At 41.1% G+C, this 15,245-nt stretch overlaps 1 protein-coding gene across 4 annotated transcripts in view; it reads left to right on the top strand.

Moving 5' to 3' along the window:
* The window catches only part of CTNNA2 (catenin alpha 2), a 715,434-nt gene that overhangs the window by 632,547 nt on the left and 67,642 nt on the right, over positions 1-15,245 (top strand). For all 4 annotated transcript variants that reach the window (XM_077814694.1, XM_077814693.1, XM_077814692.1 and 1 more), the window contains one exon: positions 5,874-6,074. In XM_077814694.1, the coding sequence (XP_077670820.1) occupies positions 5,874-6,074 (201 nt within the window). The remainder of the gene's footprint in view (positions 1-5,873; positions 6,075-15,245) is intronic.

The raw sequence follows: 15,245 nt of genomic DNA, 5'->3' as shown, positions 1-15,245 counted from the left end.
CAACCCTTGCACCCCACTTCCTGGGACAGGTTTGGTAAAAATCCTCACCAATTTGCATAGGTGACCACAGACCCAAACCCTTGGATCTGAGAACAATGAAAAAGCATACAGTTTTCTTACAAGAAGACTTTTAATAGAAATAGAAGTAAATAGAGATAAAGGAATCACCTCTGTAAAATCAGGATGGTAGATACCTTACAGGGTAATTAGATTCAAAACATAGAGAATCCCTCTAGGCAAAACCTTAAGTTACAAAAAAGACACACAGACAGAAATAGTCATTCTATTCAGCACAGTTCTTTTCTCAGCCATTTAAAGAAATCATAATCTAACACATACCTAGTTAGATTACTTACTAAAAGTTCTAAGACGCCATTCCTGTTCTATCCCCGGCAAAAGCAGCACACCGACAGACACAGACCCTTTGTTTCTCTCCCTCCTCCCGGCTTTTGAAAGTATCTTGCCTCCTCATTGGTCATTTTGGTCAGGTGCCAGCGAGGTTACCTTTAGCTTCTTAACCCTTTACAGGTGAGAGGATTTTTCCTCTGGCCAGGAGGAATTTTAAAGGGGTTTACCCTTCCCTTTATATTTATGACACCAAAGTTCAGAGGTGTTCATGTCTAGAGTTTTGGCTGGACCGGTCTCTATTGCCAATAAGTACAGAACCACCCTTTTCCCCATTCATTAATGTCTTGTAACAGGCTGCCAGTGTCTGCAAATGTTATTTTGTAAGAACTTGATTGTCACGGTCCTTATCTAAGTGTGAGAGAAAGGATGCCTTACTCTCTTTCATAGTCCTGCTCAGATTGTGACTCAACAATGCGACCAAATGGGTGGGAAGGGGAAAGAATGGAGTGTAAGTTGAAGGATACCTGATATGGCCCTTTATCCCTTTGCTCACCCACCACAATAGCTGGACAGGAACACAGTAGAGAGCAAGCTGTTCCACAAAAAGACGTAAAGTAACTTACTCCTCATCCAAATACAGGAAGGAAAGTGAAAGGGATTTGGACTGTCTGGTTCACAGTCCTTTCTCTCTGGTGCTTCTGGGGAGGTGTAAATACACACTACTCCTGATGGCAGAATGTAAAGTTACAATCTAGCTATAAAAAGCTAGTGATCCTGCTGCAAAAAGTTGTTTGTTTGATTCACTGTTGCGGTAGCTTATTAACCATCAAGATGTAAGGGAGGTGGAATTGGCTGTTGTGAGAAAAGGACATAGAGTATGGCCTGAGCAGTCCTTTGAGAGGATCTCTGAGAGCAGCCAAGCCTCAGGAGACAGCATGGGCTGAATTCTGTGGTGGTCTAATTTGAGATCCTTTCAAGAATAATACCAAATCCAAGGAAAGGGACAAGTTTTCACTTGCTACAACTTTGTCAACTGTGCAGAAGCCACTTACTTATACTTCTTTTGTAAATAAAAAGGTAATAACAGTTAACTTAGAAAAAAGAAGAGATACATTTTACATAAAATAATGTAATCAGTTCTTGTTTCAAAGTAACAGGAAAATCCCTGTTTCTATTATGCATTTGCTCTCTATTCTTTGTGAATCTTGGAAGATGAGGCATTATTGGATCTCAACTTCATATTAGGCAAAGATTTTGAATATATACTTTATCTAAAATACACATTTCAAAAATACTATTTTAAATAGAGTGTGTGTGGGGGGGGGGGATAGCTTATTCATCCTTAGAAAGCATTCCTTCATTTTCTTTTTTTTTTTTTTTTTCCTGTTTGGTTGCGTCATGTTATTCTTGGTAACAAGGAAACGGTGTAGTTGAGCCTGATTACACTCCACGATTCAACCCCAGTGCAGAGTGCTTACAACAAGCTATGACAAGGAAATGAAAATTCACTGTCCGAAAATTGGGTGCTTCTGAACCTGGGAGAGCATATATTTTGATTTGACAATTGGAGCTGCCAAGCACCTTTTCACAGACTTAGCTCTACAAATAATGGATGGCCCCAGTCTGTGGTCCATAGAAACAGTCCACAAGCTGAGGAGCTGCCATTTTATTATTTATTTTTGTTCTACTGTTCAAAGCAAAGCACTTGCATTCATAAATTGCACGTTCTTCCCAGGGGTAATTTGTACTGACTGTTTATGTCAGAAATCAATTTATTCTCATAATATATTTATTGGGGATAAGCTTGAGTTACAAAACTTGGATCCAGAGCCAAATTTTGCCAAGGTGGGTCAAATCTGGGGTTTGAGTTCAGGTCTGTCTTTTCAATATTTTATTTTCTTATCTGTTTAAAAATGATGTACTGTCCCACGCTGTTTAGAGAACTCTGCTCTATTACCAGTGAGCTCTGAAGTCTTGGCTTCAATCAGAAATTCACACAAAGAAGCAATAGCTTATTTTTGGTTGTTAAACCATTAAAGTATTCAAAACCGGTTGGGTGACTGGTTAAGAATTTCTGACAAAGTGACCCCTCCCCACTTATTACCCATTGCCACAATTGATGGCACATTTTTATCGGTGCAGTGGCTACAGAAGGAAGCTGAGATTAATTTTAATCAAACACTTTACATTTCAAATACATTGTCCATTCATATTTCCGAAAGAGTTTCACTTCAGGCAAAATGTGGGCATGCTGTGCTAAGCAAAATGGGTTTACAAAAATCTTTTTGCAGAGCAACATTTTTGAAATGTATTCATGTCCTTTTTTTGAAGTGAACTTTCCCTTTGAAATGACCTTCATTCACAACACTGGAGAATTTCAGTTCTCATTCAAAATTGTTACCATTTGAAAGGCAACATTGTTAACTTTTCTGGGGAAAAATTAAGAGCGAACCGTGGGATCTTTGGCAAGTCACATGACAATTTCAGCCTATTTTTTGTAACCCTGGAATGGATAAAAAAATCAGTTGGATAAATAATCATCCTTGATTTATTGATCTTACTACAAGGTACGTAATTTTATCTCCAGCTCATTTGTGGTGGTACTGGCAGAAACAGAAGTTGCAGTTCAGATTTGCCTGAGATTATAGCCAAATGTAAAATTCAGATGTCACTTTCACTGTTGACATGACTTTTTGAACTATGTTGACTGGAGGGAGAAGGACAGTGTTCCATGCTACGGAAAATCAGCTTCAACACATGACAGTGCTGTGTAAGGCACACACGATATACTGCAGTGTATAAAACCTGGTGGCCAGACCCTCAGCTTGTGTAAATTGGTATATCTTCTTTACTTTCAATAGAGCTACAATAATGTACACAAGCTGAAGACCTTGCCATATGTTCATTAGTATAGTATCATGACAGACACAATCACTGACACTTAGAAGCATGTTCCCTGCTATAAAAGCTTCCCACTTCTGTCCCTGGTCTTGTGGGAAGGGGATGAGCTGCTTGCTCCTCCACTTCCTGCTCTCTGCATGGGGATGCCTCCACCTCCCTCCCTGAATTGAATCCCTCACTTCTCCTGGTTCTGGATGCAGTGAGGGATGCAAAAACCAGCTCTTGCTCTGTCCACTCTCCCACTGCTGATACCATTTGATGGGCATGGGAGAGGAACCCCTGACAAATCTCTCACTCCCCCAGATTATTTCTAAAGCCACTCTACTGCCCATCTAACAAGATTCCTGGGTGAGAGGTGGTAGAGACGATACACAATAGTACTTACAAAGATAAAAAAAGATTATTTTACCAAATGATGTGAGACGGCAAGTGGAAACTGAACCCAGACCCCTGAGTCCATGCGAAAGAGGTGAAATTCTGATCCATTGCACTTGATGACTAAATTCTTATTGACTTCATTGTGCCAAGAATCACCTGTGCTCCCCAGCCAACAGAAAGCTACCTACTAAAGTGCCTTCTCTACAGAGTGTTTTGTGAAGATGCAGGTGAGGGGTCAGGACATTGGACTGGCCATGTTCTCAGATGTCATGCTAGTGGAGACTGAGCATATGCAAACTTTCTTCACAAGAGTGAATTTTATCCATGATGTAAACCTAAATAACAGGCTTCAAACTCTCATTGACTTTCAATAGCAGTTGGGTGCCTTATTTCTTTAGACACCTTTGAAACTCACACCCTAAATCTTTTCAGTAATAAACAGACTAATCTTTTAAATATTGACTTCTTGTCAATGCACATACAGTATGTATGGCCATATTATACTCCAGTTTTATTTATTGTTATTTTAGTAACTCTTCAATTTAATTAAGAGTTGATATTTGAAGTGAATTTCAGTGTTTGAGAAAAGTACCAGATTTACAACACTGGAAATCCCAAGAGCTGTACTTACCCTTAAAATAACTGTTGGATCCGTCTGTGCCTCAAGATTGTTTTGGAGTGACAATGTGTAGTGTGAGAAGGGTAGTTCTGTCTCAATGGTAAATAAGTCATTGGTTTGTTCACTCTGCTGAGACTCTGAATAATGGTGCGAATAAATGCTAGTTATGTAGGTGACTTTTGTGGTGAGAAGACCTACTCAACCTATTTAACACAGAATAAGTCACCAAACAGACATTGGACAGAAATTAATTTTGGTCAGTACTGACCTAGGTTCAGACTCAAAATGGAGACCTGGAATGTAAAGCACCATAACTTATTATGTACCCTTATTAAGAGACTACAGTATACCCTGGAAATGGCCTAAAGTGCTGTGGTAACAATATTGTAAGCTGTTTTGTTTTAGTCACACATGATGCAGTCCTTCATGACATTCTCAGAAACAAACTAGGGAAATGTGGTGTAGATGAAATTACAATAAGGTGGGTGCACAATTGGTTGAAAAACTCTTACTCAAATAGTAGCTTTTAATGGCTTGCTGCCAAACTGGGAGGACATATCTAGTGGGGTCCCTCAGGGGCCTGTCCTGAGTCTGCTACTATTAAATATTTTCATTAATGGCTTGGGCAATGGAGTGGAGAGTATGCTTATAAAATCTCCAAAGGACACCAAGTTGGGAGGGGTTGCAAGCCCGTTGGAGGAGATTATTATAATTCAAAATGGCCTTGATAAATTGGAGAATTGATCTGAAATCAACAAGATGAAATTTAATTATAAAAAGTGCAAATAATAACTGGCTAGGAAGTAGTACTGCTAAAAACAATATGTTGTTGTAGTGAATGACAAACTGAATATGAGTTAACAATGTGATGCAGTTGCAAAAAAGGCGAATATTGTTCTGGGGTGTATTAACAGGAGTGTTGTAAATAAGACATGGGAGGTAATTGTCCTACTGTACTAAGCACTGGTGAGCCTTCAGCTAGAGGATTGTGTCCAGTTTTGGGCAAGACACTTTAAGAAATATGTGGACAAATTGTAGAGAATCCAGAGAAGAGCAACAAAAATGGTAAAAGGCTTACAAAACCTGACCTCTGAGGAAAGATTAAAAAAAAACTTGGCATGTTTAATCCTGAGAACGGAAGACTGAGTGGGGACTTGATAACAGTCTTCAAATGTGTTAAGGGCTGTTATAGAGAGGATGGTAATCAATTCTTTTCCATGCTCACTGGAAGTAGAACAAGTAGTAATCAGTTTAATCTGCAGGAGGGGAGATTTAGGTTAGATATTAAGGAAAAAATATTTCTAGCTATAAAGATAGTTAAACTCTGGAATAGGCTTCCAAGGAAGATTGTGACATTCCCATCATTGGGAGTTTTTAAGAACGGGTTGGACAAACATCTGTCAGGGAAGGGCTAGGTTTACTGTGCCTTGCCTCAGCTCAGGGAACTGGACTAGATGACCTCTTGAGGTTCATTCCAGCCCTACATTTCTGTGATGCTATGATTCTATGATTCTATTACACGAGAAAAGTACTCAGAACAGACAAATTATTCCTTATGACTCAACAGTTGCAGTATACACGTATAAGCCTAGCGATGAACTGAAAATTATATGTGTTGTTTCTGCAGAAAACCATATTCTGGAGGATGTGAATAAATGTGTGATCGCCCTCCAAGAGGGAGATGTTGATACACTGGACAGAACTGCAGGTGCAATCCGTGGCCGTGCAGCCAGAGTCATTCACATCATCAATGCAGAGATGGAAAACTATGAAGCTGGAGTTTATACTGAGAAGGTACTGGAAGCTACAAAATTGCTCTCAGAAACCGGTAAGCTTATTCTGACTAAGCTCTCTAACACATTAAGTTCCTAACCAGTTTAAATCCATATTTTCCAGTCTGTAATTTAGAAGAGCATCTGTGCTCTCTCTGTGTGGATGGATCTGCTTGTTAGTGACTAAAGTTCATGTTTCAAAACAAAACAATAAAAAAGACACACTGACATGTTGAAAAAAGTACAGAAAAAATAAATCCAAATAATAAGGCTAATTTCAAAACCTCATGTCCTCTCCAAAGGTCTAAGAAAACCTCAGAATTAACAAAATTTCAGTGAAAGTCCTTTGGAATGACTGGCAATTCATGATTATATCATTTTAAAAGTAATATAATTTCATAGTTATTTCATAGTAGGACTATGTGCAGGATCATAAATTTTTCCACTCCTATTCTCACTCAGATACTTCTTTACCACTGTATTTGTTCTAGGCTTTGTGGTCATCAGGACAGTTCCAGTTGTGACAAATAACCAATGAGCAATTCAAACACATGTAGCAACAGATAATATAAGTGACTGTAATATTAGAGTGAAGCAATCAGATTTGTTGCTGCAACATAGCGAATCCTTTATCACTGGTTGCATGTTTGTTAATTCTTGATATATAAATCAGGCTATAAAGCAAGATAGCAAAATATATTGATACATGGATTATAATTTATTATTATTTTATTGTTCCAATTGAACAGTGTGGCCCCATAAACAAACCAGGAAGGTGAAATGTTAATAGCTCTGCTTTCTATGTCCCTTCGCTGGAGATTAGGATTGAATCCCAGATTCTGACTGTACATCTTTCAGTATATGATCAAAATTAGAGGAGGCTAGGAAACAAACTTTGTCTCCGCAGAACTGGTGAAATTTATCCTTGCTTTGGCCTACAGAGGGGCATTTCAAAGGAGGATTTAGCCTTTGGGAGCGTGATCTGCACATAATAGTATATACCCTGCCACTTAGCCCTAATCAGCATACATCCCTTAAACACCTCTCTGGCTTATATTTGGATAAACGCAGAGAAAGTGGACAATTGGACTAGAGAGCTTATTTTATGAGAGGAGATGAACAGAACTTGGCTTGTTTAGCCTAGCGAAACAAAGGCTAAGAGGGGATATGATTGCTGTCTATAAATACATGAAACGGGAAAAAAACAAGAGAAAGAGAGCAGTTATTGAAGTTTAAGGACAATGTTGGCTCAAGAACAGATGGGTAAAAATTAGCCAGGAATAAATTTAGGTTGAAAATTAGACAGTTTCTAGCCATCAGAGTGAGGTTCTGGAACAGCCTTCCAATAAGAGTAGTGAAGGACAAACAACCTAAATGGTTTAAGATAGAGTTTGATACATTTATAAATTGGAGTATAGGATGGGCTGCTTGTGCTAGTTGGCGGCAGGACTTCATGACCCAAGTGGTCACTTCCAGTCCTGTGTTCAAAGAGAGTGAGAATTTGGCCCTCTATGCCTTTGAAGATGCTGGAGTGGTAGTCCTCTGACATTAGTGAGATTCCATAGAAAATCTTTGTATAGTTCTTAGTCAAGGAAACACAAGAGGATCAGAAAGTGGTTGTTTTAATTCCATATTTATTGCAAATTCAATGCAAGATCAAAGGTTTTTAACCATAAATTTAGCTTCAAAAGGGCATTTCATTAGCAAAATAATGTAAACTCTAGCAAAAAGCAGTTGTCATGGATTTAAAACAGGAAGATATGACCTGTCCAGTGTGACTGGGTTCTTGGGTCAACAGACTTTCACAAACCAGCAAAATATACTGAAGTTTATTTCCATTAAAGTCTTCATTAGTAAACTGAAAAGGAGTACTTGTGGCACCTTAGAGACTAACAAATTTAATTGAGCATAAGCTTTCTTGAGCTACAGCTCACTTCATCGGATGCATTCAGTGGAAAATACAGTGGGGAGATTTATATACACAGAGAACACGAAACAATGGGTGTTACCATACACACTGTAAGGAGAGTGATCGCTTAAGATGAGCTATTACCAGCAGGAGAGGGCGGGAGAAAACCTTTTGTAGTGGTAATCAAGGTGGGCCACTTCCAGCAGTTGACAAGAACATCTGAGGAACAGTGGGGGGGAGGGAGGAAATAAACCTGAGGAAATAGTTTTACTTTGTGTAATGACCCATCCACTCCCAGTCTCTATTCAAGCCTAAGTTAATTGTATCCAGTTTGCAAATTAATTCCAATTCAGCAGTTTCTCCTTGGAGTCTGTTTCTGAAGTTTTTTTGTTGAAGATTTGCCACTTTTAGGTCTGTAATCGAGTGACCAGAGAGATTGAAGTGTTCTCCGACTGGTTTTTGAATGTTATAATTCTTGACGTCTGATTTGTGTCCATTTATTCTTTTACGTAGAGACTGTCCAGTTTGACCAATGTACATGGCAGAGGGGCATTGCTGGCACATGATGGCATATATCACATTGGTAGATGTGGAGGTGAACGAGCCTCTGATAGTGTGGCTGATGTGACTAGGCCCTATGATGGTGTCCCCTGAATAGATATGTGGACACAGTTGGCAACGGGCTTTGTTGCAAGGATAGGTTCCTGGGTGAGTGGTTCTGTTGTGTGCTGTGTGGTTGCTGGTGAGTATTTGCTTCAGGTTGGGGGGTTGTCTGTAAGGAAGGACTGGCCTGTCTTCCAAGATCTGTGAGAGTGATGGGTCGTCCTTCAGGATAGGTTGTAGATCCTTGATGATGCGTTGGAGAGGTTTTAGTTGGGGGCTGAAGGTGATGGCTAGTGGCGTTCTGTTATTTTATTTTTTGGGCCTGTCCTGTAGTAGGTAACTTCTGGGTACTCTTCTGGCTCTGTCTGTCTGTTTCTTCACTTCAGCAGGTGGGTATTGTAGTTGTACGAATGCTTGATAGAGATCCTGTAGGTGTTTCTCTCTGTCTGAGGGGTTGGAGCCAATGCGGTTGTATCGTAGAGCTTGGCTGTAGACAATGGATCGTGTGGTGTGGTCTGGGTGAAAGCTGGAGGCATGTAGGTAGGAATAGCGGACAGTAGGTTTCCGGTATAGGGTGGTGTTTATGTGACCATCGCTTATTAGCACCGTAGTGTCCAGGAAGTGGATCTCTTGTGTGGACGGGTCCAGGCTGAGGTTGATGTTGGGATGGAAATTGTTGAAATCATGGTGGAATTCCTTAAGGGCTTCTTTTCCATGGGTCCAGATGATGATGATGTCATCAATATAGCACAAGTAGAGTAGGGGTATTAGGGGACGAGAGCTGAGGAAGCGTTGTTCTACGTCAGCCATAAAAATGTTGGCATACTCTGGGGCCATGCGGGTACCCATAGCAGTGCCGTTGCCCCCCACTGTTCTTCACACGTTCTTGTCAACTGCTGGAAATTGGCCCATCTTGATTATCACTACAAAAGGTTTTCTCCCCGCCCTCTCCTGCTGGTAATAGCTCATCTTAAGCGATCACTCTGCTTACAGTGTGTATGGTAACACCCATTGTTTCATGTTCTCTGTGTATATAGATCTCCCCACTATATTTTCCACTGAATGCATCCGATGAAGTGAGCTGTAGCTCACGAAAATTTATGCCCAAATAAATTTTAGTCTCTAAGATGCCACAAGTACTCCTTTTCTTTTTGCGAATACAGACTAACACGGCTGCTACTCTGAAACCTGTCATTAGTAAACTGAGTGATTTCTGAACAATATGAATTCATTTTTAAATAGAACAAAATTAATTTTCAGACTTTTTATTATGCTAACATTTCTGGCCCAACTTTATGTAAAATGTGTCCAATTCATCTTTCATAGAACAAATTTACAATGATAAAAACACAATAAAATGGATCTACAACAGGGACATTAAACACTTACATGGCATAGTTAACGTGTTCTTTAATAAAGCCTGAATTATAACAAAGTGATAATAGCTTTCTATTAAATGCATCTTTTCCAAGCCCTTCTGTGAGGTCTTGGAAAAATTGCACCTGGTTGCTGTTCTGTAGAGAAAGAGGACTCCAGATTACAGATACTGTATTTTAAAGCCTGTATTTCAGTTCATTCTGTACATTCTCTCTCTCAGATACTTTTATGTCCCCTATAACTGTAGCATCTTAGCAACTCAGAATCCTTAATATATTTATCCTCACAACATCATGGTGAGCACATTGCTATTAACCCCCTTTTCTTATGGGGAGCTGTGGCATAGAGAGACACTATGTGCCTTGCACAAGGTCACACAGAAAGTCTCTGGCAGAGCAGGGAATTGAACCTTGGTTTTCTGATCACTAGGTTAGCATTCTAACCACTTCCTTCTTTAGTGGAAGTGTATTGAAGTGTCCTTTTTGAAAACTGTATATCTTGAAGACAACACAATTAGGGGAAACTAAAGCAATAATCAGATTAATACCACTTTTATCTAACCAATTACTGCACTATTTGTCAGTAGATATTGAAGTGCTTCACAATGGCATTGTCACCTTCAGACTACAAATAGTGTAATGGAGACCCAAATGACGAAGGGATTTCACTCCAGTCACAGTGTGAGTTAGCGCTGGAGCTGAAGTTGGAACTCAGTTCCCTAATTCCAATCCCCTGCTCCATCCTCAAGATCAAAGTCACTGCTTATCTTATTCTCATAAGATGGAAGTAGATTTGTGACTATAAATCCATAGACTTTAATGCCTAAAGGGACAGTCACAGTCCTCTAGTCTGATCTCCTGTACATTTAGGCCACAGAATCTCACCCACCCAGTCCTGCAGATGGCCCATAACCTCAAGCTGAGTTACTGAAGTCCTCAAATCTTGATTTAAAAATTACAAGTTACAAAGAATCTGCCATTTACTCTAGTTCAAACCAGCAAGTGACCTGTGTCCCACATTGCAGAGGAAAGCAAAAAAAAAAAAAAACAAACCCAAAAAAACCAACCACCCCACGGTCTCTTCCAATTTGATCTATGGGAAATTCCTTCCCAACCCTAAATACAGTGATCAGTATACCCTGAGCATGTGGTTAAGACCCACCAGCCTTACACCTGGGAAAGAATAGAACATAAGAGCATAAGAATGACCATCTAATCCAGTATCCTGTCTTCTGAAAGTGGCTGGCACCAGATGCTTCAGAGGGAATGAACAGAACTGGTCAGTTATTGAGTGGTCCATTCCCTTTCATCCAGTACCAGTATCTGACAGTCAGGAGCACAGAGATACCCAGAGCATGGGGTTTTATCCCTGACCATCTTGGCTAATAGCCACGGATGGACCTATCCTCCATGAACTCAGCTAATTCTTTTTTGAAACCAGTTGAACTTTTGAGCTTCACAACCTGCTCTGGCAACAAGTACCACAGATTGTCTGTGTGTTGTGTGAAGAAGTATTGTTTTAAATCTGCTGCCTACTAATTTCATTGAGTGACTCCGGTACTTGTGTTATGTGAAGGGGTAAATAACACTTCCTTATTCACTTTCTCCACACCAGTCATGATTTTCATGACCTCTATCATGGCCCCCCTTAGTCATCTCTTTTCTAAACAGAACAGTGCCAGTCTTTTTAATTTCTTGTTATATGGAAGCTGTTCCCTAATCATTTTTGCTGCCTTTCTTTATATATTTTTTTTCAATTCTACTATAACATTTTTTGAGATGGGATGACCAGAACTGCAGGTAGTATTCAAGGTGTGGGCGTACCATGGATTTAAATAATGGCATTATGATATTTTCTGTCTTATTATCTGTTCCTTTCCTGATAGTTCCAAATAATCTGTTAGGGTTTTTTTACTGCTGCTGAACATTGAACTAATTTAGACCTCATCATTTTGTATGTTTGGTTAGGATTCTGTTTTCCAGTATGCATTACTTTGCTTTTGTCTACATTGCATTCCCTCTGCCATTTTGTTGCCCAGTCATCCAGTTTTGTGAGATCCCTATGGACAGTCAGCTTTGGACTTGACATCTTTAGTAATTTTGTATTGTCTGCAAACTTTTGACGCTTCACTGTTTACCCCTTTTTCCTGATCACTTATGAATATGTTGAATATATTGAACAGCACTGATCCCAATACAGATCCTTGGAGCACCACACTTTTTTCCTCTCTCCCTGTGAAAACTGACCATTTATTTCTACCTTTTGTTTCCTACCTTTTAATCAGGTATTGATCCATGAGAGGACCTTCCCTCTTTTTCAATGACTGCCTATTTTGCTTAAGAGCCTTTCGTGAAGGACGCTATCAAAGGCTTTCTGAAAATCCAAGTACACTATATCCACTAGATCACATTTGTCCACAGGTTTATTGACCCCCTCAAAGTATTTTAATAGATTGGTGAGACAGGATTTCCCTTTCACAACACAAAAGCTGTGTTGACTCTACCCCAATGTATCATTGTCATTTATGTATCTGATAATTATGTCTTTTACTATAATTTCAATCCATTTGCCTGGTACCAAAGTTAGCCTACCAGCCTATAATTACCAGCATTGCCTTTGGAGCCTTTTTAAAAAATAGGTGTTACATTAGCTATCCGCCATTCGTCTGGTATGGACGCTGATTTAAGCAATAGGTTACATACCACAGTTAGCAGTTCTGCAATTTCATATTTGAGCTCCTTCAGAACTCTTACGTGAATACTATCTAGTGCTGCTGACTTAATATTATTTAATGTATCAGTTTGTCCCCAAACCTCCTCTATTGACACCTCAGTCTGGGACAGTTCATTAGATTTGTCACCTAAAGAGAATGGCTCAGGTGTAGGAATCTCCCTAACATCCTTTGCAATGAAGACCCATGCGACAAATGGGGGAAGGACCGGGGGAAGGAGACCAAAGCCCTGAGGTAAGTGGGAAAGAGGGATACCGGGAGAAAGCACAGGCAGAAATGTCTGTGAGGGGAGGGCTCCTGCCTCATACTGGGAATGAGGGGGGATCAACAGGTTATCTCAAGTGCTTATATACAAATGCACAAAGCCTTGGAAACAAGCAGGGAGAACTGGAGGTCCTGGTAATGTCAAGGAACTATGATGTGATTGGAATCACAGAGACTTGGTGGGATAACTCACATGACTGGAGTACTGTCATGGATGGTTATAAACTGTTCAGGAAGGACAGGCAGGGCAGAAAAGGTGGGGGAGTAGCACTGTATGTAAGGGAGCAGTATGACTGCTCAGAGCTCCGGTACGAAACTGTAGAAAAACCTGAGTGTCTCTGGATTAAGTTTAGAAGTGTGTGCAACAAGAGTGATGTAGTGGTGGGAGTCTGCTATAGACCACCGGACCAGGGGGATGAGGTAGATGAGGCTTTCTTCTGGCAGCTCACGGAAGCTACTAGATCGCATGCCCTGATTCTCATGGGTGACTTTAATTTTCCTGATATCTGCTGGGAGAGCAATACTGCGGTGCATAGACAATCCAGGAAGTTTTTGGAAAGCGTAGGGGACAATTTCCTGGTGCAAGTGCTAGAGGAGCCAACTAGGGGGGGCGCTTTTCTTGACCTGCTGCTCACAAACCAGGTAGAATTAGTGGGGGAAGCAAAAGTGGATGGGAATCTGGGAGGCAGTGACCATGAGTTGGTTGAGTTCAGGATCCTGACGCAGGGAAGAAAGGTAAGCAGCAGGATACGGACCCTGGACTTCAGGAAAGCAGACTTCGACTCCCTCAGGGAACGGATGGCCAGGATCCCCTGGGGGACTAACTTGAAGGGGAAAGGAGTCCAGGAGAGCTGGCTGTATTTCAAGGAATCCCTGTTGAGGTTACAGGGACAAACCATCCCGCTGAGTCGAAAGAATAGTAAATATGGCAGGCGACCGGCTTGGCTTAACGGTGAAATCCTAGCGGATCTTAAACATAAAAAAGAAGCTTACAAGAAGTGGAAGGTTGGACATATGACCAGGGAAGAGTATAAAAATATTGCTCGGGCATGTAGGAATGAAATCAGGAGGGCCAAATCGCACCTGGAGCTGCAGCTAGCGAGAGATGTCAAGAGTAACAAGAAGGGTTTCTTCAGGTATGTTGGCAACAAGAAGAAAGCCAAGGAAAGTGTGGGACCCTTACTGAATGAGGGAGGCAACCTAGTGACAGAGGATGTGGAAAAAGCTAATGTACTCAATGCTTTTTTTGCCTCTGTTTTCACTAACAAGGTCAGCTCCCAGACTGCTACGCTGGGTATCACAAAATGGGGAAGAGATGGCCAGCCCTCTGTGGAGATAGAGGTGGTTAGGGACTATTTAGAAAAGCTGGACGTGCACAAGTCCATGGGGCCGGACGAGTTGCATCCGAGAGTGCTGAAGGAATTGGCGGCTGTGATTGCAGAGCCATTGGCCATTATCTTTGAAAACTCGTGGCGAACCGGGGAAGTCCCGGATGACTGGAAAAAGGCTAATGTAGTGCCAATCTTTAAAAAAGGGAAGAAGGAGGATCCTGGGAACTACAGGCCAGTCAGCCTCACCTCAGTCCCTGGAAAAATCATGGAGCAGGTCCTCAAAGAATCAATCTTGAAGTACTTGCATGAGAGGAAAGTGATCAGGAACAGCCAGCATGGATTCACCAAGGGAAGGTCATGCCTGACTAATCTAATCGCCTTTTATCATGAGATTACTGGTTCTGTGGATGAAGGGAAAGCAGTGGATGTATTGTTTCTTGACTTTAGCAAAGCTTTTGACACGGTCTCCCACAGTATTCTTGTCAGCAAGTTAAAGAAGTATGGGCTGGATGAATGCACTATAGGGTGGGTAGAAAGCTGGCTAGATTGTCGGGCTCAACAGGTAGTGATCAATGGCTCCATGTCTAGTTGGCAGCCAGTGTCAAGTGGAGTGCCCCAGGGGTCGGTCCTGGGGCCGGTTTTGTTCAATATCTTCATAAATGATCTGGAGGATGGTGTGGATTGCACTCTCAGCAAATTTGCGGACGATACTAAACTGGGAGGAGTGGTAGATACGCTGGAGGGGAGGGATAGGATACATAAGGACCTAGACAAATTGGAGGATTGGGCCAAAAGAAATCTGATGAGGTTCAATAAGGATAAGTGCAGGGTCCTGCACTTAGGACGGAAGAATCCAATGCACCGCTACAGACTAGGGACCGAATGGCTAGGCAGCAGTTCTGCGGAAAAGGACCTAGGGGTGACAGTGGACGAGAAGCTGGATATGAGTCAGCAGTGTGCCCTTGTTGCCAAGAAGGCCAATGGCATTTTGGGATGTATACGTAGGGGCATA

The sequence above is a fragment of the Eretmochelys imbricata genome, chromosome 4 (genome assembly GCF_965152235.1).
Source record: "Eretmochelys imbricata isolate rEreImb1 chromosome 4, rEreImb1.hap1, whole genome shotgun sequence".
Classification (NCBI taxonomy): domain Eukaryota; kingdom Metazoa; phylum Chordata; order Testudines; family Cheloniidae; genus Eretmochelys; species Eretmochelys imbricata.
This window is presented reverse-complemented; position numbering and strand designations above follow the sequence as displayed.